Consider the following 25,318-nt stretch of genomic DNA (forward strand, 5'->3'; position numbering starts at 1 on the left):
CTTCTTTGCCTAAAGGTATCACAGTCATTCAGGAGGTGTCTTGATGTTTCCTCCATATCTCTAGAGAATTTGCAGGATGTACAAGAGTTAGCAACTTTTTCAGGTGACTTTAGGTGCCCCCCCTTAGTCGAAAATGTTCCTTGATTAGATCTGTCAGCTTATAACCTACCTAGGCTTTACAGAAAAGTTAATGGGTCTCCACTCTTAGTCTCATCCATCTGCTTGTGTCTCAGGAACATTGCTGCTGTTCAAAGATTACCAGTTGGTAGTTACTTTATTTTAGTATTTCCAAGTACGTCTGACATGCTTTAGGAGGCGTTAAGCATTAAACCAGTACATTATGCGCCTCCATTTCAGTAAGAACTTTAACTTAAGAGGTAAGTAAGGAGATATATTTCTGTGGCTTGGTAGCAAGATGTGCCAATGTCAGATTTTGGTAAAAATGAGTAAAAAATCTGTTTTGATATATTAACCATCAGAATTTTTCTTGCAAGGAGTGCCGAAGTCAATTTCAAAGTAGTAACTGAGTTACTAAAACTTACCACTGCCAATGTCAGAATTTAGCATCAATATTTCCCCCCTCCAGGTAAACCAAAGAGGACGTACACTCGTAATCCTTTTTTTGACATTGGCACTTCTTGCACCAAGCCACATATTTATTCTTTATGTACACACATATAATTTAGTTTAAATTTCTGTAATATGCTTTAATTTTACAGTATTTATTTCATTGGTATTTATTTTATGATAAAGCTCTATAGGAGCTTTAGTTGTTGTCTTCTTGTTGGAATGTGGTATCAACCACCTCAACTGTGGTACAATTAATTCTGGATCTAATTCTGCCAAGTCTTGGCCACCAGTTACTATGCTAACTGTTAGACCAACAATCATGCTAACCAGCAAACCGACTGTTGGAAAATATAAGTAGGAGATGCGATATAGTAATGGCACTGATTCTGCCACAAATACTTGAGTCCCATATCCGGGGTTTCCAAACCTTGTAGAGCTGTAAAGAAATGATTAATTATCGTTACTAATTAATATAATGTATAAAATATATATATTTACTGAGAAAAACTTCAATAAAAAGACATAAACAATAGAACTAAAGCAATTATAGAGCTATCTCAGAAGGAATCACTCTTACCAGGTTGAAACAGCCGTATCCTTGACTGAAGACTTGAATATGAAGTAAACTACTAAGAAATTAGTGCAAAATAGGCTGATTTTATTTTTTTGGGCACGATTTCGTGCATATATTTAGCCTAAAAATGCTTGTAGAGAAAAGATTAGGCTGTGAACTGTGAGACTTTATTTGGCCTACAAAGAGTCTACGGACACAGAGCCACGTAGTAAATATGGAAAGCATTGCATAATATAGAAGGAACAATCCCCCTGGGTCTCTATAAGAACATAAGTGGAACAAGAAGTCAGTAAAATTAGGTGGGATATTTCCTAAGAAACCAAAACTGAAGTAGGATTATCTCTTAAATCCTCTTCTTTTTTGTTTTATAAAATATGCGGAAGAAGCCCTTAAAGAGATTGGAAGCGCTAAACAGTTAGGGCTTTGGAGGGTAGATTTATCCATTCTCTGTAATACGCCGATGACTAGATAAATTGTAGTGTTAGTTGCAGAAAATGTGACTCACGTACTCTGGAAATGAGTAGATGCGCACTTCAGATAGTGGTTAAGTAAAAAACTGAAAGAAAATGCAATTCATGACCCTTAATACTCCTGCTGTTTCCCTGGAATTAGGCGACTGATCGACAGACCAGCTAAGACTTGCAAGTAGATTGAAAATTAGCTGTCATTTTCAAGAACAATTTAGCTAGCACACTGCTCTCTTTAGTGAACAATGTGGCAAAAATTAATACCCTCTGAAGTAAGGAAATGTGAATGAATACGAAGAAAAAGACTTGACACACACTTTAATGGATATTGTTTTACTTGAAATTATGATACAGATGGATAGGTAATTGCTGGCTAAAAAGTGTCCATAACTTGACCGACAGAAAGGAGAAAACGAGCCACAGGTCACAATGGATGAAGGAGATGGTGATGAATGGTCTGAGGGAGAGAATGGACCCAGGATGCAGACCTAGGTGGCTACTGGTTATTCGGGATACCACCTCTTACGTTATGAAGTACAAAACATAAAAATAAATAAATACTTGAATTCCGGTAATGTCATATTTGCAGGACAATGCTCTACAGTTGTCTCCTTGCCGGGAAAACCAAAATCACCTCTTGCGGCTGCTATCTGGCCTCCCAAAGCTATCCAGCTTACAGCCAACAAACCGGCTACAGAACCAGCTATAGCACCCTACACATTATATGTAAATAGATTATTATTAAAAAAGCACCATATTATGTGTAAGTGTTGTTTGGTCCAAGATTATATTACAAATATGTACAAAAAAGTGTATACACGAAGTGCCAAAGTCCAGAACATTGTAACCTAGTATAAAGGTATAGAAAGCTTCATATCTTAGAAGGATAAAGAATGCAGGCAAAAAAGATGCAGTTAAGACCTTACTTCGATCATTTCTGCAGTAAGTGGTCGATTGAAAATGATGTAAAAATCTTGCGTAAATGTTCACTCGTAATTCCTAATTGATTCAGTCAGAGTCTGTAACAACTTTACGCTATTAAATAACGAGACTATAGCTATAAAACATTTTATTTTAAATTTATACATATTTAGTTATTATCACCTTCAATATACACCCCTCCCCTATCCCTACAACGCTCCATGCGAATTTACCATCGTTCGAAACAGTGCTGGAAGTCTTTTTCTGTGAGCTCCTGCATGTGACGCGTGCCGCTTTTTCTTTCACAGCTTCTACGGACCGAAAAATCGTGTTCCTTTTAATGCAAGATTTGACTTTGGGGGAACAGATAAAAGTCACATGGGGCCAGGTCAGGCGAATAAGGCGGATGAGGCCTAAAACTGGGATGTTGTACTTGGCTAGAAACGTCATCTTGACAGACAATGCAGTGTGAGCCGGCGCCGGTTGTCTTGATGGAGAACCCCATGACTTGTTTTTCCACAAATCGTTTTTTCATGACGTTTTTTCCTTACTCTTTTTCACGGAGTTGAGCAAGCACCTCACGGTAGTAATGTTGATTAATTATAATCAACACAAACGACGGGTTCCGGTCAGACAGATTTCTCTACAAACACGAAAGAGAAGGCTTTTGCGCTACTCTGCTTTCGGTCGTTAGGATTTGGCGCATGCATAGTTCTTCTGTAGCAGCATCAGTCTCGTTATTTAATAGCCACACCTCGTATGTAGTAAGAAAAATCTACATTCCGGAGATGGGCCTCTAGTTACGAGTGCAGTAAAATTCTTAGTTTAAGTTTTAGTTATAATATTGGTTTTAATGTTAATTAGGGTTTTTGTAGTAAGTTGATATTACTTTTTTTGTTCAAGCTGCACTCTAGATTTTTATTTCATTCAGTTCACTGAAAATATAACTCTGTATTGTTTTGATTACATTTAATACTTTGAAATATTCAGCGGACTGTTCTAAGACTCTTATTTTATTTATAATAAAATTTTATTAGAGTATACTTACTTTAGCATTCGCCCAAGGGATGAACATACCAAAACTGAAGATAAACAGGGTGATTCCTGAAGTAACTCCATTCAATGTAACTGCCGTCTAACAAAAACCAAAACAAATGAGCCCACATTAAATATCACTCTCCCAATTTTCGATGAGAATTATGGGCGCATCTGGACTTTATGGGCTGAGAAAAAAAACAAACCATAATTACCTGCATAATTGTACCCATTTTCGCTACAACAAATACCAGCGCACTACTGATAATACCAGCGACAATCACTATAGTTTTCATGATGAAATTTGATTGTTTATCATTTGGTTTCCAGGGTAGTAAAGGTTTAATATAATCTTCAAAAAGTGTAGCAGCTACCGAGTTCAAACTAGTTGACATTGTGCTGTGAACAATATACATATACATATTTATATTGAACTCTTTGAAAAGCATAGATCAAAGGTTATTTGCAAATCTATACAAATTAAGAATTATTTTTCATCAAACTGGCGACACTTTTCACTGCTCATCTAAAGCAAATGCCTTTCGCTAGGCTTACTTTTGATTCGGCTTTGTGTTTGCATTCATTTTTATATCAAAATAATCTACATAACATACCTTAACGCAGTGGAGACAACTCCAGACAAGAATAACCCAGTTAATCCTCTATAGATTCCCGCTACATCCATTACAAAATAAGGTAGGATCTGGCCAACTTTCTGGATAACCTGCAATCACATAAAATAGAAGTACATTTGCTCTGAAAAGTAACAGAATGTTTCATAAATACGAGAACAATACCTTTGTTTCTACTGGATCACAATCCCGATATTTGGTGTAGATCACAAGGCCAATAAGTGTGGAAAGTGATTTTAACACAATCAATCCCAGTACCATTGCACAAGAAACTCTGTAAGAAATAATATATTTATTATAATTATGATTATTCTAGCAATAAAACGCAAATATAAAAACGATATAGACTAAAATTTAGAAAAAATATATTTACATTTTCGCCTGCCTATAAGAAGGTAATGCGATGTAGCGTTGGTAAGCTCCTGGATTGAGGGCTAAATATGAGGTCCAGGTAATGGTGGAACCAAACATAACAGTCCAGAAAGTGTTCCTTTGGAATGGATCAGGATCAAAACTATTAGAAAAAATTAATTTTATTTAACTTTGAAGTGGTAATTTGAGACGATCTCCCAAATTCAACAAGCACTTTGAGGAACACTTTAAACAAAACTGGAGATTAGATAGTAGAAACTAGAAGAAGATATAGATCATACCCTTTATGCTAGAAACATGAAAACCAGTGTCAAGCAAAGCCTTTATATACAGGCATGTTGTATTTTAAAGTTTCTAGTCTGTACTACACGTATTATTTAAGGCGGTGCAAAAAAAATCTATTCCAGTCGTAACTCTTAGTACCAGCATTAGTAATAATTGACATCACCCCCAAAAAACAACATTTTTCTTTGCAAATTAGCAGGAAGTTCATAATTTTTCCTTTGTTTTTCACAATGTTAATAATGAAAGGGTCTAACATTTAGTACTGGCCTAAATAGCTGTTGTCATTATTGATAAACTCCCTTTCTCTGCCCAAAATAGCTGAAGATTCCTTAGTTTTCCATTATATTGAGCAATGTGTGAAACAAAAAACGGTCTACTCCAGTTTTAACTTTTAATAGGAGCTCACAATAACTTAAGTGCTAAAACCCCCTCAAGTGGAAATGCTACTTTACAGAATATTTGTTTTTTCGATACTCTCGAAAATGGTTCTATCGATATTGCGCACATGTAGTTCTGAAAATTTGTATTTGAAACGTTTTCTTTAAGGGAAGTTCTACTAAAGTTAATATTTTACACGTTTGAAGAGATTAGTATTGTCTATAAATGTGTATAATTTCATTCATTTCTGATGATTGAGAAGAGAGATATTGAAGCTTAAAGTTTGGCTGAGTTTAAAACTAGAAAAGTTTAGATTCAGTTTTCTCCTAAACTATTCCATTGATAAAGTTAATATTTTACTCGTTCGTAGAGATTAGTATTGTCTAAGATTTCATTCATTTCTGATGATTGAGAAATGAGATAATGAGGCATAAAGTTTGGCTGGGTTTAAAAAAACGAAAAGTTTAGATTCAATTTTCTCGTAAACTAGTTCATTGACAAAGTTAATATTTTACTCGTTTGTAAAGATATGAATTGTCTATAAATGTGTATGATTTCATTCATTTCTGATGATTGAGAAGAGAGATATTGAAGCTTAAAGTTTGGCTGAGTTTAAAACTAGAAAAGTTTAGATTCAGTTTTCTCCTAAACTATTCCATTGATAAAGTTAATATTTTACTCGTTCGTAGAGATTAGTATTGTCTATAATTGTGTAAGATTTCATTCATTTCTGATGATTGAGAAATGAGATAATGAGGCATAAAGTTTGGCTGGGTTTAAAACAACGAAAAGTTTAGATTCAATTTTCTCGTAAACTAGTTCATTGACAAAGTTAATATTTTACTCGTTTGTAAAGATATGAATTGTCTATAAATGTGTATGATTTCATTCATTTCTGATGATTGAGAAGAGAGATATTGAAGCTTAAAGTTTGGCTGAGTTTAAAACTAGAAAAGTTTAGATTCAGTTTTCTCCTAAACTATTCCATTGATAAAGTTAATATTTTACTCGTTCGTAGAGATTAGTATTGTCTATAATTGTGTAAGATTTCATTCATTTCTGATGATTGAGAAGTGAGATATTGAGGCTTAAAGTTAGGCTGAGTTTAAAACTATGAAAAGTTTAGATTCAGTTTTCTCCTAAACTATTTCATGGATAAAGTTAATATTTTACTCGTTTGTAGAGATTAGTATTGTCTATAATTGTGTAAGATTTCATTCATTTCTGATGATTGAGAAATGAGATAATGAGGCATAAAGTTTGGCTGGGTTTAAAACTAGAAAAGTTTAGATTCAGTTTTCTCCTAAACTATTTCATTGATAAAGTTAATATGTTACTCGTTCGTAGAGATTAGTATTGTCTATAATTGTGTAAGATTTCATTCGGTTCTGATGATTGAGAAATGAGATAATGAGGCATAAAGTTTGGCTGGGTTTAAAACTAGAAAAGTTTAGATTCAGTTTTCTCCTAAACTATTTCATTGATAAAGTTAATATTTTACTCTTTTGTAGAGATTAGTATTGTCTATAATTGTGTAAGATTTCATTCATTTCTGATGATTGAGAAATAAGATAATGAGGCATAAAGTTTGGCTGGGTTTAAAACTAGAAAAGTTTAGATTCAGTTTTCTCCTAAACTATTTCATTGATAAAGTTAATATTTTACTCTTTTGTAGAGATTAGTATTGTCTATAATTGTGTAAGATTTCATTCATTTCTGATGATTGAGAAATGAGATAATGAGGCATAAAGTTTGGCTGGGTTTAAAACTAGAAAAGTTTAGATTCAGTTTTCTCCTAAACTATTTCATTGATAAAGTTAATATTTTACTCGTTTGTAGAGATTAGTATTGTCTATAATTGTGTAAGATTTCATTCATTTCTGATGATTGAGAAATGAGATAATGAGGCATAAAGTTTGGCTGGGTTTAAAACTAGAAAAGTTTAGATTCAGTTTTCTCCTAAACTATTTCATTGATAAAGTTAATATTTTACTCTTTTGTAGAGATTAGTATTGTCTATAATTGTGTAAGATTTCATTCATTTCTGATGATTGAGAAGAGAGATATTGAAGCTTAAAGTTTGGCTGAGTTTAAAACTATGAAAAGTTTAGATTCAGTTATTTCCTAAACTATTCCATTGATAAAGTTAATATATTACTCGTTCGTAGAGATTAGTATTGTCTATAATTGTGTAAGATTTCATTCGGTTCTGATGATTGAGAAGAGAGATATTGAGACTTAAAGTTTGGCTGAGTTTAAAACTATGAAATGTTTAGATTCAGTTTTCTCCTAAACTATTCCATTGATAAAGTTAATATTTTACTCGTTCGTAGAGATTAGTATTGTCTATAATTGTGTAAGATTTCATTCATTTCTGATGATTGAGAAGAGAGATATTGAAGCTTAAAGTTTGGCTGAGTTTAAAACTATGAAAAGTTTAGATTCAGTTTTCTCCTAAACTATTTCATTGATGTAGTTAATATTTTAATATTTTGTAGAGATTAGTATTGTCTATAATTGTGTAAGATTTCATTCATTTCTGATGATTGAGAAATGAGATAATGAGGCATAAAGTTTGGCTGGGTTTAAAACTAGAAAAGTTTAGATTCAGTTTTCTCCTAAACTATTTCATTGATGTAGTTAATATTTTACTCTTTTGTAGAGATTAGTATTGTCTATAATTGTGTAAGATTTCATTTATTTCTGATGATTGAGAAGAGATATTGAAGCTTAAAGTTTGGCTGAGTTTAAAACTATGAAAAGTTTAGATTCAGTTTTTTCCTAAACTATTCCATTGATAAAGTTAATATTTTACTCGTTCGTAGAGATTAGTATTGTCTATAATTGTGTAAGATTTCATTCGGTTCTGATGATTGAGAAGAGAGATATTGAGACTTAAAGTTTGGCTGAGTTTAAAACTATGAAATGTTTAGATTCAGGTTTCTCCTAAACTATTCCATTGATAAAGTTAATATTTTACTCGTTCGTAGAGATTAGTATTGTCTATAATTGTGTAAGATTTCATTCATTTCTGATGATTGAGAAATGAGATAATGAGGCATAAAGTTTGGCTGGGTTTAAAACAACGAAAAGTTTAGATTCAATTTTCTCGTAAACTAGTTCATTGACAAAGTTAATATTTTACTCGTTTGTAAAGATATGAATTGTCTATAAATGTGTATGATTTCATTCATTTCTGATGATTGAGAAGAGAGATATTGAAGCTTAAAGTTTGGCTGAGTTTAAAACTAGAAAAGTTTAGATTCAGTTTTCTCCTAAACTATTCCATTGATAAAGTTAATATTTTACTCGTTCGTAGAGATTAGTATTGTCTATAATTGTGTAAGATTTCATTCATTTCTGATGATTGAGAAGTGAGATATTGAGGCTTAAAGTTAGGCTGAGTTTAAAACTATGAAAAGTTTAGATTCAGTTTTCTCCTAAACTATTTCATGGATAAAGTTAATATTTTACTCGTTTGTAGAGATTAGTATTGTCTATAATTGTGTAAGATTTCATTCATTTCTGATGATTGAGAAATGAGATAATGAGGCATAAAGTTTGGCTGGGTTTAAAACTAGAAAAGTTTAGATTCAGTTTTCTCCTAAACTATTTCATTGATAAAGTTAATATATTACTCGTTCGTAGAGATTAGTATTGCCTATAATTGTGTAAGATTTCATTCGGTTCTGATGATTGAGAAATGAGATAATGAGGCATAAAGTTTGGCTGGGTTTAAAACTAGAAAAGTTTAGATTCAGTTTTCTCCTAAACTGTTTCATTGATAAAGTTAATATTTTACTCTTTTGTAGAGATTAGTATTGTCTATAATTGTGTAAGATTTCATTCATTTCTGATGATTGAGAAGAGAGATATTGAAGCTTAAAGTTTGGCTGAGTTTAAAACTATGAAAAGTTTAGATTCAGTTTTTTCCTAAACTATTCCATTGATAAAGTTAATATATTACTCGTTCGTAGAGATTAGTATTGTCTATAATTGTGTAAGATTTCATTCGGTTCTGATGATTGAGAAGAGAGATATTGAGACTTAAAGTTTGGCTGAGTTTAAAACTATGAAATGTTTAGATTCAGTTTTCTCCTAAACTATTTCATTGATGTAGTTAATATTTTACTCTTTTGTAGAGATTAGTATTGTCTATAATTGTGTAAGATTTCATTCATTTCTGATGATTGAGAAGAGAGATATTGAAGCTTAAAGTTTGGCTGAGTTTAAAACTATGAAAAGTTTAGATTCAGTTTTTTCCTAAACTATTTCATTGATGTAGTTAATATTTTACTCTTTTGTAGAGATTAGTATTGTCTATAATTGTGTAAGATTTCATTCATTTCTGATGATTGGGAAGAGAGATATTGAAGCTTAAAGTTTGGCTGAGTTTAAAACTATGAAAAGTTTAGATTCAGTTTTCTCCTAAACTATTTCATTGATGTAGTTAATATTTTACTCTTTTGTAGAGATTAGTATTGTCTATAATTGTGTAAGATTTCATTTATTTCTGATGATTGAGAAGAGATATTGAAGCTTAAAGTTTGGCTGAGTTTAAAACTATGAAAAGTTTAGATTCAGTTTTCTCCTAAACTATTTCATTGATGTAGTTAATATTTTACTCTTTTGTAGAGATTAGTATTGTCTATAATTGTGTAAGATTTCATTCATTTCTGATGATTGAGAAGAGAGATATTGAAGCTTAAAGTTTGGCTGAGTTTAAAACTATGAAATGTTTAGATTCAGTTTTCTCCTAAACTATTTCATTGATGTAGTTAATATTTTACTCTTTTGTAGAGATTAGTATTGTCTATAATTGTGTAAGATTTCATTCATTTCTGATGTTTGAGAAGAGAGATATTGAAGCTTAAAGTTTGGCTGAGTTTAAAACTATGAAAAGTTTAGATTCAGTTTTCTCCTAAACTATTCCATTGATAAAGTTAATATTTTACTCGTTCGTAGAGATTAGTATTGTCTATTATTGTGTAAGATTTCATTCATTTCTGATGATTGAGAAGCGAGATATTGAGGCTTAAAGTTTGGCTGAGTTTAAAACTATGAAAAGTTTAGATTCAGTTTTCTCCTAAACTATTTCATTGATGTAGTTAATATTTTACTCTTTTGTAGAGATTAGTATTGTCTATAATTGTGTAAGATTTCATTCATTTCTGATGATTGAGAAGAGAGATATTGAAGCTTAATGTTTGGCTGAGTTTAAAACTATGAAAAGTTTAGATTCAGTTTTCTCCTAAACTATTTCATTGATGTAGTTAATATTTTACTCTTTTGTAGAGATTAGTATTGTCTATAATGGTGTAATATTTCATTCATTTCTAATGATTGAGAAGAGAGATATTGAAGCTTAAAGTTTGTCTGAGTTTAAAACTATGAAAAGTTTAGATTCAGTTTTCTCCAAAACTATTTCATTGATGTAGTTAATATTTTACTCTTTTGTAGAGATTAGTATTGTCTATAATTGTGTAAGATTTCATTCATTTCTGATGATTGAGAAGAGAGATATTGAAGCTTAAAGTTTGGCTGAGTTTAAAACTATGAAAAGTTTAGATTCAGTTTTCTCCTAAACTATTTCATTGATGTAGTTAATATTTTACTCTTTTGTAGAGATTAGTATTGTCTATAATTGTGTAAGATTTCATTCATTTCTGATGATTGAGAAGAGAGATATTGAAGCTTAAAGTTTGGCTGAGTTTAAAACTAGAAAAGTTTAGATTCAGTTTTCTCCTAAACTATTTCATTGATGTAGTTAATATTTTACTCTTGTGTAGAGATTAGTATTGTCTATAATTGTGTAAGATTTCATTCATTTCTGATGTTTGAGAAGAGAGATATTGAAACTTAAAGTTTGGCTGAGTTTAAAACTATGAAAAGTTTAGATTCAGTTTCCTCCTAAACTATTCCATTGATAAAGTTAATATTTTACTCTTTTGTAGAGATTAGTATTGTCTATAATTGTGTAAGATTTCATTCATTTCTGATGATTGAGAAGAGAGATATTGAAGCTTAAAGTTTGGCTGAGTTTAAAACTATGAAAAGTTTAGATTCAGTTTTCTCCTAAACTATTTCATTGATGTAGTTAATATTTTACTCTTTTGTAGAGATTAGTATTGTCTATTGTGGTGTAATATTTCATTCATTTCTAATGATTGAGAAGAGAGATATTGAAGCTTAAAGTTTGGCTGAGTTTAAAACTATGAAAAGTTTAGATTCAGTTTTCTCCTAAACTATTTCATTGATGTAGTTAATATTTTACTCTTTTGTAGAGATTAGTATTGTCTATAATTGTGTAAGATTTCATTCATTTCTGATGATTGAGAAGAGAGATATTGAAGCTTAAAGTTTGGCTGAGTTTAAAACTATGAAAAGTTTAGATTCAGTTTTTTCCTAAACTATTTCATTGATGTAGTTAATATTTTACTCTTTTGTAGAGATTAGTATTGTCTATAATTGTGTAAGATTTTATTCATTTCTGATGATTGAGAAGAGAGATATTGAAGCTTAAAGTTTGGCTGAGTTTAAAACTATGAAAAGTTTAGATTCAGTTTTCTCCTAAACTATTCCATAGATAAAGTTAATATTTTACTCGTTCGTAGAGATTAGTATTGTCTATAATTGTGTAAGATTTCATTCATTTCTGATGATTGAGAAGCGAGATATAGAGGCTTGTAGTTTGGCTGAGTTTAAAACTATGAAAAGTTTAGATTCAATTTTCTCCTAAACTATTTCATTGATGTAGTTAATATTTTACTCTTTTGTAGAGATTAGTATTGTCTATAATTGTGTAAGATTTCATTCATTTCTGATGATTGAGAAGAGAGATATTGAAGCTTAAAGTTTGGCTGAGTTTAAAACTAGAAAAGTTTAGATTCAGTTTTCTCCTAAACTATTTCATTGATGTAGTTAATATTTTACTCTTTTGTAGAGATTAGTATTGTCTATAATTGTGTAAGATTTCATTCATTTCTGATGTTTGAGAAGAGAGATATTGAAGCTTAAAGTTTGGCTGAGTTTAAAACTATGAAAAGTTTAGATTCAGTTTTCTCCTAAACTATTCCATTGATAAAGTTAATATTTTACTCGTTCGTAGAGATTAGTATTGTCTATTATTGTGTAAGATTTCATTCATTTCTGATGATTGAGAAGCGAGATATTGAGGCTTAAAGTTTGGCTGAGTTTAAAACTATGAAAAGTTTAGATTCAGTTTTCTCCTAAACTATTTCATTGATGTAGTTAATATTTTACTCTTTTGTAGAGATTAGTATTGTCTATAATTGTGTAAGATTTCATTCATTTCTGATGATTGAGAAGAGAGATATTGAAGCTTAATGTTTGGCTGAGTTTAAAACTATGAAAAGTTTAGATTCAGTTTTCTCCTAAACTATTTCATTGATGTAGTTAATATTTTACTCTTTTGTAGAGATTAGTATTGTCTATAATGGTGTAATATTTCATTCATTTCTAATGATTGAGAAGAGAGATATTGAAGCTTAAAGTTTGGCTGAGTTTAAAACTATGAAAAGTTTAGATTCGGTTTTCTCCTAAACTATTTCATTGATGTAGTTAATATTTTACTCTTTTGTAGAGATTAGTATTGTCTATAATTCTGTAAGATTTCATTCATTTCTGATGATTGAGAAGAGAGATATTGAAACTTAAATTTTGGCTGAGTTTAAAACTAGAAAAGTTTAGATTCAGTTTTCTCCTAAACTATTTCATTGATGTAGTTAATATTTTACTCTTTTGTAGAGATTAGTATTGTCTATAATTGTGTAAGATTTCATTCATTTCTGATGATTGAGAAGAGAAATATTGAAGCTTAAAGTTTGGCTGAGTTTAAAACTATGAAAAGTTTAGATTCAGTTTTCTCCTAAACTATTTCATTGATGTAGTTAATATTTTACTCTTTTGTAGAGATTAGTATTGTCTATAATTGTGTAAGATTTTATTCATTTCTGATGATTGAGAAGAGAGATATTGAAGCTTAAAGTTTGGCTGAGTTTAAAACTATGAAAAGTTTAGATTCAGTTTTCTCCTAAACTATTCCATTGATAAAGTTAATATTTTACTCGTTCGTAGAGATTAGTATTGTCTATAATTGTGTAAGATTTCATTCATTTCTGATGATTGAGAAGCGAGATATAGAGGCTTGATGTTTGGCTGAGTTTAAAACTATGAAAAGTTTAGATTCAATTTTCTCCTAAACTATTTCATTGATGTAGTTAATATTTTACTCTTTTGTAGAGATTAGTATTGTCTATAATTGTGTAAGATTTCATTCATTTCTGATGATTGAGAAGAGAGATATTGAGGCTTAAAGTTTGGCTGAGTTTAAAACTATGAAAAGTTTAGATTCAATTTTCTCCTAAACTATTTCATTGATGTAGTTAATATTTTACTCTTTTGTAGAGATTAGTATTGTCTATAATTGTGTAAGATTTCATTCATTTCTGATGATTGAGAAGAGAGATATAGAGGCTTGAAGTTGGGCTGAGTTTAAAACTATGAAAAGTTTAGATTCAATTTTCTCCTAAACTATTTCATTGATGTAGTTAATATTTTACTCTTTTGTAGAGATTAGTATTGTCTATAATTGTGTAAGATTTCATTCATTTCTGATGATTGGGAAGAGAGATATTGAGGCTTAAAGTTTTGCTGAGTTTAAAACTATGAAAAGTTTAGATTCAGTTTTCTCCCAAACTATGTATATTTCATTGATACGATTTTTAGAACCTTTCTAGCGGCATTGTGGGGTTAGGTTAACTCCCTAAGTTTCATTCCAGTGGAATATCGTATATTGTTCCTACTCAACCAAGAATTTGCAAATTTCCAAATTTTTGAAACTACATTCCCTTAAACTCATTTTCGCACCTTCTGAAATTTGGCCTACTTCGTGCTTGAATAGAATAGTATAGAATTTAACCATATTAGTTATTTTTTTTAAATGAAAAATTACAGGTACTCACTTGAAGAGTTCTATCCTTTCACCTTTTTCACTAATTTCGAAAACATTTCCAAAGCCTCCAACAGTACTGGCACCTATGAACATCACTGCTACCAGCGAAACCAGGGTGAACATACTTTGCAATGCATCTGACCAAACTACAGCTTTTAGGCCTCCCTGAAAATGAAATTGATCAGACAAATTTCTCAGAAATTTGTTACCATTCCTAAACTACTTCTTTTCATTTTCTTTGTTCTATTTATTTCACTTTGTTATAGAAACATGTTTTTTGGCTAATGTAAAGAATAGCGCCCGGAGGTGTGGCCTGTTTATTTTTGGTGCATGCGCAGTACAGCACACTTACCGTTGACTTTTTAAACTACTTCCCGCCAATGTTCAATATATTCTTTTTAAATTTCTCAACTTCCCGCTAATGTGCTGTATATAACTTTTTTTGAATTTCTTAGCTATTTATGTTGAGCGCGCATGCGCAGTACACTTACTGCATAGTAACTGCTTCTTTTTCAACGTATTATCAGTTCCCGCTAGTGCCAGTGTGTAACTTTAGGTTCCTTTTTTTTGAAACTTCATAAAAGATGAGCGTTTTGAATTTACAGTTTTTCTTTAATTTAAAGCATGAATGTAGTCTGAGGGAGGATAAAGAGATGAAAGTTTTATCATTTTGAATAAGTGTTTGTTTAATTAGTAAAAGATATGTAGGTCCGAAGTGTGGAAGTGAGATAAGTATGAAAAGGAGTAATTTTTCCATGGGCGATCAAATGAGAGCATTATTTAAGGGAGTGAATAAAGTGTAGAAACAGAAGTATAGGGATTGCATTGAATAAGGTAGGCTTCTTTTCTTTTGTTTTCCATGTGTCTGAATTACAAATTAGAGTTGTGTGTTAGTGGATTAGTGGGGCAGTGAGGGGGTGTGGGGGCGAATAAAATGTTTATTAATCTTGAATTAATAATTCGAAGTGATTCTGATTCGCTGTTACCATATAACCCGCCAGATTTAAATGTAAATATAAAATAAAGAAATATTTTTATATTTACATTTGAATTTGGCGGGTTATATGGTAACAGCGAATTAGAATCACTTCGAATTAGGCCACACCTCCGGGCGCTATTCTTTACATTTACCTGTTTTTTATAATTTGAAGTTTAATTTCAGGTCATAATTTGAAACCATTCAAGAACGCAGCTCAAAGAGGAAAGTAATCAGCATTGTTACTGATTGATGACAATGCGTGGCAGTAGGACTTTGCTTGCCCCTTACATTTCTTGGTAATAAACGTCAGGCATAAATGCATATTCAATATTTTAGATGAAAAATCTGGTCTAAACACATACATCTTTCTCTTGCTGCACTTTTTTTTTAAACTTACAATTTGCATAAAAAATAAGTTCACTATAATATTTTACTTGAAAACCTAAAAAGGTAATATTTTGGAATAAAATCACTCAACACTAAAAACAAAATTAATTCAATGAAATGGCACTGCCGAACAGCCAATTATCTTCAAATTTGGCACTTTGTTTTCACACTTGAATCCTCATTAGCATTCAATAAGGTTAATTCATCGAACATAGTGACTGTACATAATTTGGGAAATTATTAATTAATTAACTTACTAGAGTTGTATAAAATATGCAAATGAAGCAGACAGTTGGCGCAAGTATATGCATTGGCATTCCAGTCGCTAAAAAATAAATATTAAATTAAACCACAAGTAGAATACAAATTTGAACTACACTATCAATATTTGATTTTATCCGTTGTTCCATGTTATCTTTCTTCATGCAATTTGACTTTCCTGAATTAAAAAAAATTTCAATTCTGTTTATCACTGATGGATTTGATTGTTGAACAAATTAAGGGAATGCAAAAGATATGATTAAGCAATAGAATGAAATATTGCACACAAAAAATGAGTAACTTGAACTATTGCAAACAGTCTATCGAAAATACCGACACACAGTTAATGCAACTAACACAATACGAAGTTCTTTTTAAAAAAACTGACACACAATAATAAATAGTGGTTAGGTTAAAACTGTCGGATTTAGCTAGCAAACTTGTAAACAGAAACGGTTTTCCCTCCAAACATTACATTGGCTGACTAACTAAATACACCTTAAGAAAGATGTATGAAATCCCAGAAATAGAATACAAACTTGCAAGGACGGATTACTAACATTGTGAAATTAAAAATATTCAGTCAAAAATATCAAACTTTAATCCAAAAAAAAGAGAAATTTTAGAAAAATAAAAATAATTAAAAAAAAAAATATGATACCTTGGTTGAAGGCTAGGGCAGGTACGTAGATAACGACTGGAATATATAATAGCTGTAAAAGATTTATTTATCTATTAGAATTATATAAAAACAAAAAAAAATGATTACAAACATAAATAAATGAAAACTTACCAATGATATTGTGTTTAAAAGAGAACCAATGCATCTAGTAGCAGTATTGAATCTTCTTTCTAAATACTGAAAAAGATAAAGAAAAGTGAGCCTTGAACACGTTAATTTAATGTCAAGATTTAGATAAAGAAAGCTTTGTAAACATAAAATCTTCAATTCCAACTTCCCTCTAGAAAATTCCATTTTTAATGGTGTTGGTGTGGTTTTGAAGCTTTTGATTTCTAAATATGAGATCTTCAGTTTGAATCCCGCTTAGAGCCACATTACTTTAGAAGTTAAATATGTGCTTATTATTTAGTACTGGCCTAAATAGCCAGTAGTCATCACCTAAAACACCCCATTTTCTGGGCAAACTAGCTGATTTTTTCCTTGGATTTTCACATTGAGCGTAAAGGAAAAGGTCTATCCTAGTTGTAACGTTACGACTGGCCTAAATAGCCATTCTGATTACCTAAAATACCCATTTTCTGGCCGAACTAGCAGATAGTTCCTAATTTTTCCTTAGATTTTTCACAATGAATCGCTACTGCACCGTTCTTTGTTTCTAATTTTACCTTGCACCGAGATCTTCTAGTTCCCTTCATGTTTTTTTTGAAGCTGCAAGATCCCAATTCCATGCCTTTCATCCTGACCCTCCAGTTTTCCAACTTCATGTATTAGCAAGAAAATCCCAAAAAGACGCGATTGAAGCGCTTCTGGCCTCATGCTCTTCTTAATGAAATAAGTACCACTGTACAGTAATGTACTCTCTCTTCTGTGGGTGTTCCATTCCATTGTGTGAACAATCTTCCTCACGAGACACGATGTATCATGTTGTAACAGCCTCACTTGTTGCAGTAAAGTACGGCAGTTGTGAAAATAAATTAAAGTAAAACAAAGAAAATGAATCAAAAATTTAATAATAAAAACTCACCTCAAATAATGACGTGGTACCCAGGTTGTAGAGAACAGGTAAATAGAAGATATTTAACAGAATCAATGAGATCACTATTGCTGGAGAGACCAAGTATAATTGGGTTCCGTACAAATAAGTTTCTGCAGGGATTCCCAAAAGTGTTATGCCCGATATGAAACTGAAATTTAGAATTCTGATTAGTTACTAATACTCTTTTTTTTAATTTATTTTGCTACTCTGTAAGATTTACGACAAGCAAAAGAGATGAGAAATTCAAGGAATGATGCCAGAGTAGATACCTATTCAGTTTGTACCCACTTACAAAGCACCTTGAAGCATGAGTGGAGTGAATCATTCAGAGATGGAAGGCGTTAGGTTACCATAATGGCAAGGTTGTTCAGCTACCACTGTTTTACAGGAATTGAGGATCTACTCCAAAGAGAGGTCGCTTCCGCTGGTTAGGTTATGAGGTGAGTATGGAGGAGGACAGATTGCCTAAAAGGCTTCCCCAGGGTCATCTTAGTGGAAATCACCGGAGAGGAAGTCTTCGCTTACATTGTCTGGACAATAGGTATCAGACGTTGGAGAATGAAAGCCAAAGACAGAGATGTCTCGTAGAAGCTTGTGCAAGAGGCCCGGATCCTTTAAGGCTGTTACGTCATAGATCTGTTGAACTAATCAATTGGCTTTAAAGGAGGTACACGACAGAAATCCTGTACCAGAAATCAAATCGGATGGGAAACCCTAATAACGTTAGGTAGGAATCAGAAAGTCTGAGGCCATGACTGGTTCTACAGGATGTGGGGGTCATTAAACCTGAAACCTTTTTGTATTCGTTTTGCTGAAAAAGAAGAAAATCAGCTTCTCACATCCTGTTTAAATATCGCGAGGTTACGATTTGAGATATTGGTAAACCACTAACCTGGCAGTTAGCGACAACGCTACCGGAAATGAAGGCATCTGTCGTCCACCCAACATATATTCTTTAACAGTGTTTTCCGCCGACGTCAGACATCCAAAGTAGACACCAATGAATGCTGATGCACCCAACATTCCAAAGAATACCGTATATTCAAACCAGTTGAAATCAGGTATCTGATGGCTCATGTTTTCAATGACGGTGTTTTCATTTGAAGACATGGCTCAGGATCGCTGATTCAAGATTTTTTTTTTTTTCTGGAAGTGGTTGAAACAGTAGAGACGCTGAAGAGAGTAGAAACGTTAAAAGGATGTATCGCCCAAGCCCACTCAGAAATTACATGTTCGTACTACGCTAAAATTACAAAAGAATTTGAAAACATGTGCATCTTGTTTAAATACTGATAAGATGACTTTATTTTTTTTTCTTATCAAAGTATGTAATCAGACGATATCATTGTATTTATCTAGATAATTAATTTTTTTTGTTTTATGAATGATATGCTACTAAAAATTACGGAAAAGCAGGACTATTTTTGAGTATTTCGTTCATAAAAAATAATTTTTATTTACTCTTAAACTCAACACGAGATTATCCTGGGTCTAAAAAGATTTCACAGACCCAGCCTACCAAACTCTGAGTCAGCTGTATCTTCTGTCTAATCGACGGACATCTCTGAAACCTTACTGTTGTATGTATCTAAAAATTATACTCATACCTTTAGTAGTAAGTCTAAAGTGAATAAACTGCAACTTTTTTCAAAAGTTAAATGCTTTGGATAGCCTAGGGAGCACTTGGATTCTATGGAATGAACGAATCCCATTAGTAGCTAAACTTAAAAATAAATAAATAAATAAATAATAATAAAGTAGTGCCTATTTTTTTTATGTAGGCTTTAACGTCCAACTACCTAAATTAGGTGTCGTGACGGAGGCGACTAGCAAACATAATTTACTATAAATTTTTCATATTAACCATTAAATAAAATACAAGGCCTAGAGCCCGGGGAAATCGAACCCACTAAACCAACAATACATCTTAGCATTGCGGGTCTAGCCTATAACCGCTCGGCTATCGTGGCGCGTAACATTAAATACTTTATAATCAAGAGAACACAAACATTTCTCGAGGACTCCTAAAACATAAACTGACACCGCTATAACCTAAACAACAACAACAAAAAGGAAACACATTAATCATTTAAATTTTCTCTGAAGTTTTTCCAACTTTTCTTAATTAAATTATACAAAAGTTCTATTTAAAAAATAAGGACAAGATTAGAGCTTTAATAAATAAATTTAACAACACTATATAGTTTCATATTTTTTAATATTTGTCGACATTATAAAACATATAAACATCAACAGTTTATCACAGTAGAGTATACTTTTATCATTTTTTATTATTATAATAATAATTTTTTTTTTTGCAACACGCGTTAACATATTCAAAGATATGTTTGTTTTGTGATTTTTTTGAAATGCTTAGTAGTATTCAATTTACATTGATTTTTCAAATAAAGATTTTTGGCAGAATCATTCTGCTCATTTACACACTATTTATTATATAATAACTTCCAAAGATATTTTCATTTTTAAAAATTTATTTGGAAGATACATTCATATTATTTTTTCTCATCATATTCTGAGGAACGTTCTTAATTAGAATGTACTTTAAATTTAAGATAAATTAGATTTATTCTCAAATTCAATTTAGGCTAATTGCTTTCTTTTTTTTTAAATTGAACATATTATTGCTAAATTTTTTAAATTTTATTTTGAGCAGAGTTAATCTTTTTATTAAAGTTCTGAAATTGCTTTCTGGAATTAATTTTTTTTTATTTATTTCTAACTCTGTTCTCGTTCAAATAAATTAATTAGAAGATTAAGATTTTTTTAATTAAAAAATTAATTTTAACAAATTTTGAACACAATTAGGCCTAGCTGATTTAAAAAAGCCAATTGGAAAAATAAAAATTGTCTTTAATTGATAAAATATTTTCGCTTGTGAATAGATTTTTCTTGGTTTCCTATTTTTCAAAATAAAATTTTGTATAAAAATGAATCTATTTTTCCGTAGTACATTCTTAAGAACCTAGTATTTATTCAATTAAAATAAATAATAAACTAGTATTCCATCGTGAATAGAATTTATTTAAAATAATTGCGTATACTTAAATTAATGCTACTTGTGCAAAAAAATTTTGACAAATACAGGTAGTCCTCGGGTAGACGACGGTCTCGTGTTACAACGTTTCGTGGTTACGACTCCCATTTACAGTACTGTACTATGAAAAGCCCGCGAACCACTGTACGTGTTTTGGTGTGCAGTATGTAGTGTTCAGTAGTACGAAAAGCCCGCCAACTACGGTACGTGTTTTGGTGTGCAGTACTGTACAATACTATGAAAAGCCCGCGAACTACTGTACGTGTTTTGGTGTGCAGTACTGTACAATACTATGAAAAGCCCGCGAACTACTGTACGTGTTTTGGTGTGCACTACTGTACAGTACTATGAAAAGCCCGCGAACTACTGTACGTGTTTTGGTGTGCAGTACTGTACAATACTATGAAAAGCCCGCGAACTACTGTACGTGTTTTGGTGTGCAGTACTGTACAATACTATGAAAAGCCCGCGAACTACTGTACTTGTTTTGGAGTGCAGTACTGTACAATACTATGAAAAGCCCGCGAACTACTGTACGTGTTTTGGTGTGCACTACTGTACAGTACTATAAAAAGCCCGCGAACTACTGTACGTGTTTTGGTGTGCACTACTGTACAGTACTATGAAAAGCCCGCGAACTACTGTACGTGTTTTGGTGTGCAGTACTGTACAGTACTATGAAAAGCCCGCAAACTACTGTACTTGTTTTGGAGTGCAGTACTGTACAATACTATGAAAAGCCCGCGAACTACTGTACGTGTTTTGGTGTGCACTACTGTACAGTACTATGAAAAGCCCGCGAACTACTGTACGTGTTTTGGTGTGCACTACTGTACAGTACTATGAAAAGCCCGCGAACTACTGTACGTGTTTTGGTGTGCAGTACTGTACAGTACTATGAAAAGCCCGCAAACTACTGTACTTGTTTTGGTGTGCACTACTGTACAGTACTATGAAAAGCCCGCGAACTACTGTACGTGTTTTGGTGTGCACTACTGTACAGTACTATGAAAAGCCCGCGAACTACTGTACGTGTTTTGGTGTGCAGTACTGTACAATACTATGAAAAGCCCGCGAACTACTGTACGTGTTTTGGTGTGCACTACTGTACAGTACTATGAAAAGCCCGCGAACTACTGTACGTGTTTTGGTGTGCAGTACTGTACAATACTATGAAAAGCCCGCGAACTACTGTACGTGTTTTGGTGTGCAGCGGCCACGGTACCGAGGAAGACGGCGTCACCATCACCCCAGTACGCCATTAACATCGTTGCGTTATCACTTTTTGCCCTTCATTATGGCTTCCAAACGTAAAGCAGACTCTTCTGATGTCAGTGCATTGAAGAAAATGAAGGCCATCACCATGGAAGTGAAATTAGATATCGTAAAGTACACTACTGTTTTTTTTATTACTGTCTCATTTCATTATTAAACCTACTGTACAGCATTTTATGTGTGTTTTTTGATAATTATGTAGGGTACTGGTGTTAGGATAGGCTAAGTGCTTACAGTACTGTACTGTTATTATGGTAATACAGTACAGTACCTGTACTGTATATGGTATAGTTTACGTATGTTCCGACTTACGTCGAAAAAACGGTTTACGACGCCACGTAGGAACGGATCAACGTCGTAAGTCGTGGACTACCTGTATATATACATATATATATATTCAGTCCTGAATTTCATCAGTGGCGAATTATGGGAATCCTTAATTAACAGTTCTGGGGAATTTTTGGTAACTTGCAAAAAATATAGATTGGTAACAATGTAGAAACAATGTCTTTTCAGTTACTTAAGTTTCCAATAGAACTTAACAGTAAATCCACCATCTTGTGTGCCTTACTAAATCCAGATAAAATGCCAATGCTAACTAATTCTGTTGGTACAATTAATTTTTTTTTTTTTATAAAATCAGGTTTAACAATATTTTTTAATAAATAGACAATTATTACTAAATACATTTTAACATACTACTATTTTGGAAACTGACCAATCAGTCCATTAGAATATAACATTAGTATCCAATGGCCACTTTCTAATTCATTCTTGTTAAACTCAGTTCATAAAATATTGTCCTCACACGTAAGAATTTTCTTGCTATATATATTAATACAAATTAACTGAAAATTTTTGTATTGCAATTTTCTAATAACTGTATTTACATGAAAGAGTTTTTCATATAAAAAAAAATTAAGTTTTCTCCATCTCTAAATAAATAAAAATTAAATACAATTATTATTATTTATTTAATTTCTTTTTAATTTACGGCGCGTCAACATGTGAGAGGTTAATGATGCCCGCAGTTTTTTTCAGTGCTCTGCCAGCCTCCGAACAGTGTTCTGTCGTTACAAACAACAAACAACACTCACTATCACCGGACAAACACAGCGAGCTGTAAAGAAACTCCTAAGGAGAGAAAAAAAACCTAATAGCCCAACAGCTGGATTTGAACCCAGTACCTTCGTACTGGAAACCAGTATTCGCTAACCACTCGGCTATAAATGAACTAGTCTGCAATGGCGGTTGAAATCAAAGATATTAATCCACCCCAGCGGATCTAAACACATTTTTAGTATTTATTGCTGTTTACAGTTTTAATTTTTGGTGATTGTAAATATTGTCACAAAATGATAATTTAAAATTTATTAAAAATTTACTTTTTAATATAAAATTAATTAGAAAAAACGATATGTCTTCTTGCCAGGAGATATTGATTTTTATTGATTAATTTTTTTTAAAAAAATAAACAATGATATGAACGCGTTCTGTCTACTCGATTTTTTTTGCCCAATTTTAATTATTTAATCAACAATAAAACATACAGATTTCAGTTTTTATAAAAATCTTACTATCTATACAACAAACAGACTTTTGTAGCAATTTTTTTCTGCAAGATAATTTTTAAAGCTTCGTTCTCAAATTTTAGAAATTATTCACATTTACTAAATGAACTTTCATGAAAACTTTGAAGAGAATTTTCTTCACATTTTCTTCCAATAAGTTTTGGCTTTAAACTATGGATTTTCATTGATCTCTATAAATTATTGGATACGAAAACTTTACACGATTGGTATTTATTTATTTTTCTTTTTTTCTGGCGGGCAACAATACATCTTAGCATTGCGGGTCTAGCCTATACCCGCCTATCATACTTTACTATAAATTCTCTCATATTACCCATTAAATAAAATCCAAGGCATAGACCGGGGAATCGAACCTACTAAACCAACAATTCATCTTAGCTTTGCGGGTCTAGCCTATATCCGCCAAACATACTTTACTACAAATTTCTCATATTAACCATTAAATAAAATCCAAGGCATAGAGCTTGAGAAATCGAATCCACTAAACCAACAACACATCTTAGCATTGCGGGTCTAGCCTATAACCGCCTGACATACTTTACTATAAATTTCTCATATTAACCATTAAATAAAATCCAAGGCCTAGATCAGGGGAATCGAACCCACTAAACCAACAATACATCTTAGCATTGCGGGTCTAGCCTATACCCGCCTATCATACTTTACTATAAATTTCTCATATTAACCATTAAATAGAAATCCAAGGCCTAGAGCTTGAGAAATCGAACCCACTAAACCAACAATACATCTTAGCTTTGCGGGTCTAGCCTATACCCGCCTATCATACTTTACTATAAATTTCTCATATTTACCATTCAATAGAAATCCAAGGCCTAGAGCTTGAGAAATCGAATCCACTAAACCAACAACACATCTTAGCATTGCGGGTCTAGCCTGTAACCGCCTATCATACTTTACTATAAATTTCTCATATTAACCATTAAATAGAAATCCAAGGCCTAGAGCTTGAGAAATCGAATCCACTAAACCAACAACACATCTTAGCATTGCGGGTCTAGCCTATAACCGCCTGACATACTTTACTACAAATTTCTCATATTAACCATTAAATAGTAATCCAAGGCCTAGACCTCGGGTATCGAACCTACTAAACCAACAATTCATCTTAGCTTTGCGGGTCTCGCCTCTAACCGCTCGGCTACCATGGCGCCTCTTGTTTGAACTATAGTAAAAACTATATTAGGAAAATACTTATAGTATAATACATATTTCATATAATAAATTTTGCTGCATTGTGTTCTGAATATTATCTGTTCCTTGAAAATTGATATTAAATAATTTGTTTTTTGTATTATATTTCCTGGATTGAACTGATTATGTTTAAAATAGTTTTAACAGTTTTCTCACTTTAGTTTTCTAGTTCATTCTATGTTCGGGTGCAAATTTAAAAATGAAAAATATTGCTATAAATTTAAATTTGTTTCATAAAAGTCAATAAATCATATTGGGTGCTTTTTTTTTAGGGACGGGGTTTAGTTATCTGGTTCAATGACAATGATCTCAAGTTCATCAGCTTTTTTGGGAAGTTCTTCAATCGGCGACGGACTTCCTGGACCTCTGTCCGATCTGTCTGATGCTGACCTGGAACATGATTTCCTTCTCGCGTCTCTAGATCTACGCCTTTTTATGGATTCCCCAGTATTGAGTCTAGGCCTTTCTTCGGTTGATCCTCTGGACGGTGCTTTCACCATGCTTTCTCTCCTGGAGTGTGGTGTTGACAATGATATTTGATGATCATCTTCACGAGAATAGTACCTAAAATTTCCCATCCACCCCAAATATTAGTTAGTTCTGTAAAAAAAAATTTTTTTGACCTTGAAAA

The 25,318-nt window shown here is 32.1% G+C and overlaps 2 protein-coding genes across 2 annotated transcripts in view; both read right to left on the reverse strand.

Annotated features, from left to right (window-relative positions):
* Positions 1 to 681: 681 nt before the first annotated feature.
* On the reverse strand, positions 682 to 18,810 carry LOC141446111 (sodium-coupled monocarboxylate transporter 2-like). Its single transcript, XM_074112528.1, has 13 exons — positions 18,446 to 18,810; positions 17,542 to 17,701; positions 16,629 to 16,694; positions 16,497 to 16,548; positions 15,832 to 15,899; positions 14,219 to 14,373; positions 4,573 to 4,713; positions 4,365 to 4,473; positions 4,182 to 4,291; positions 3,783 to 3,966; positions 3,581 to 3,667; positions 2,173 to 2,324; positions 682 to 1,006 (listed from the first exon to the last, which is right to left on the reverse strand). Exons 1-13 carry the CDS (start codon positions 18,661 to 18,663, stop codon positions 688 to 690), a joined length of 1,821 nt encoding a protein of 606 aa, XP_073968629.1. The 5' UTR covers positions 18,664 to 18,810; the 3' UTR covers positions 682 to 687.
* A 942-nt stretch (positions 18,811 to 19,752) lies between these two features.
* The window catches only part of LOC141446114 (uncharacterized), a 65,333-nt gene continuing 59,767 nt past the window's right edge, over positions 19,753 to 25,318 (reverse strand). The window contains exon 7 of the mRNA XM_074112538.1: positions 19,753 to 25,251. Coding sequence (XP_073968639.1) covers positions 24,969 to 25,251 — 283 coding nt within the window. The 3' untranslated portion in view covers positions 19,753 to 24,968. The remainder of the gene's footprint in view (positions 25,252 to 25,318) is intronic.

Source organism: Rhodnius prolixus, unplaced genomic scaffold, assembly GCF_049639745.1.
Source record: "Rhodnius prolixus isolate KJV_2025 unplaced genomic scaffold, Rpr scaffold_1, whole genome shotgun sequence".
In the NCBI taxonomy this organism is placed as follows: domain Eukaryota; kingdom Metazoa; phylum Arthropoda; class Insecta; order Hemiptera; family Reduviidae; genus Rhodnius; species Rhodnius prolixus.

Excerpts from the sequence above, each read along its gene's own strand:
- LOC141446111 (XM_074112528.1), bottom strand. The coding sequence starts at position 18,663 with ATGTCTTCAAATGAAAACACCGTCATTGAAAACATGAGCCATCAGATA. Across the intron at positions 4,714-14,218 it reads GAAAGGATAGAACTCTTCAA|TTTTGATCCTGATCCATTCC; the intron begins GTGAGTACCTGT and ends TTTTTCTAATAG. Across the intron at positions 3,967-4,181 it reads GTTGTCTCCACTGCGTTAAG|CACAATGTCAACTAGTTTGA; the intron begins GTATGTTATGTA and ends TATTGTTCACAG.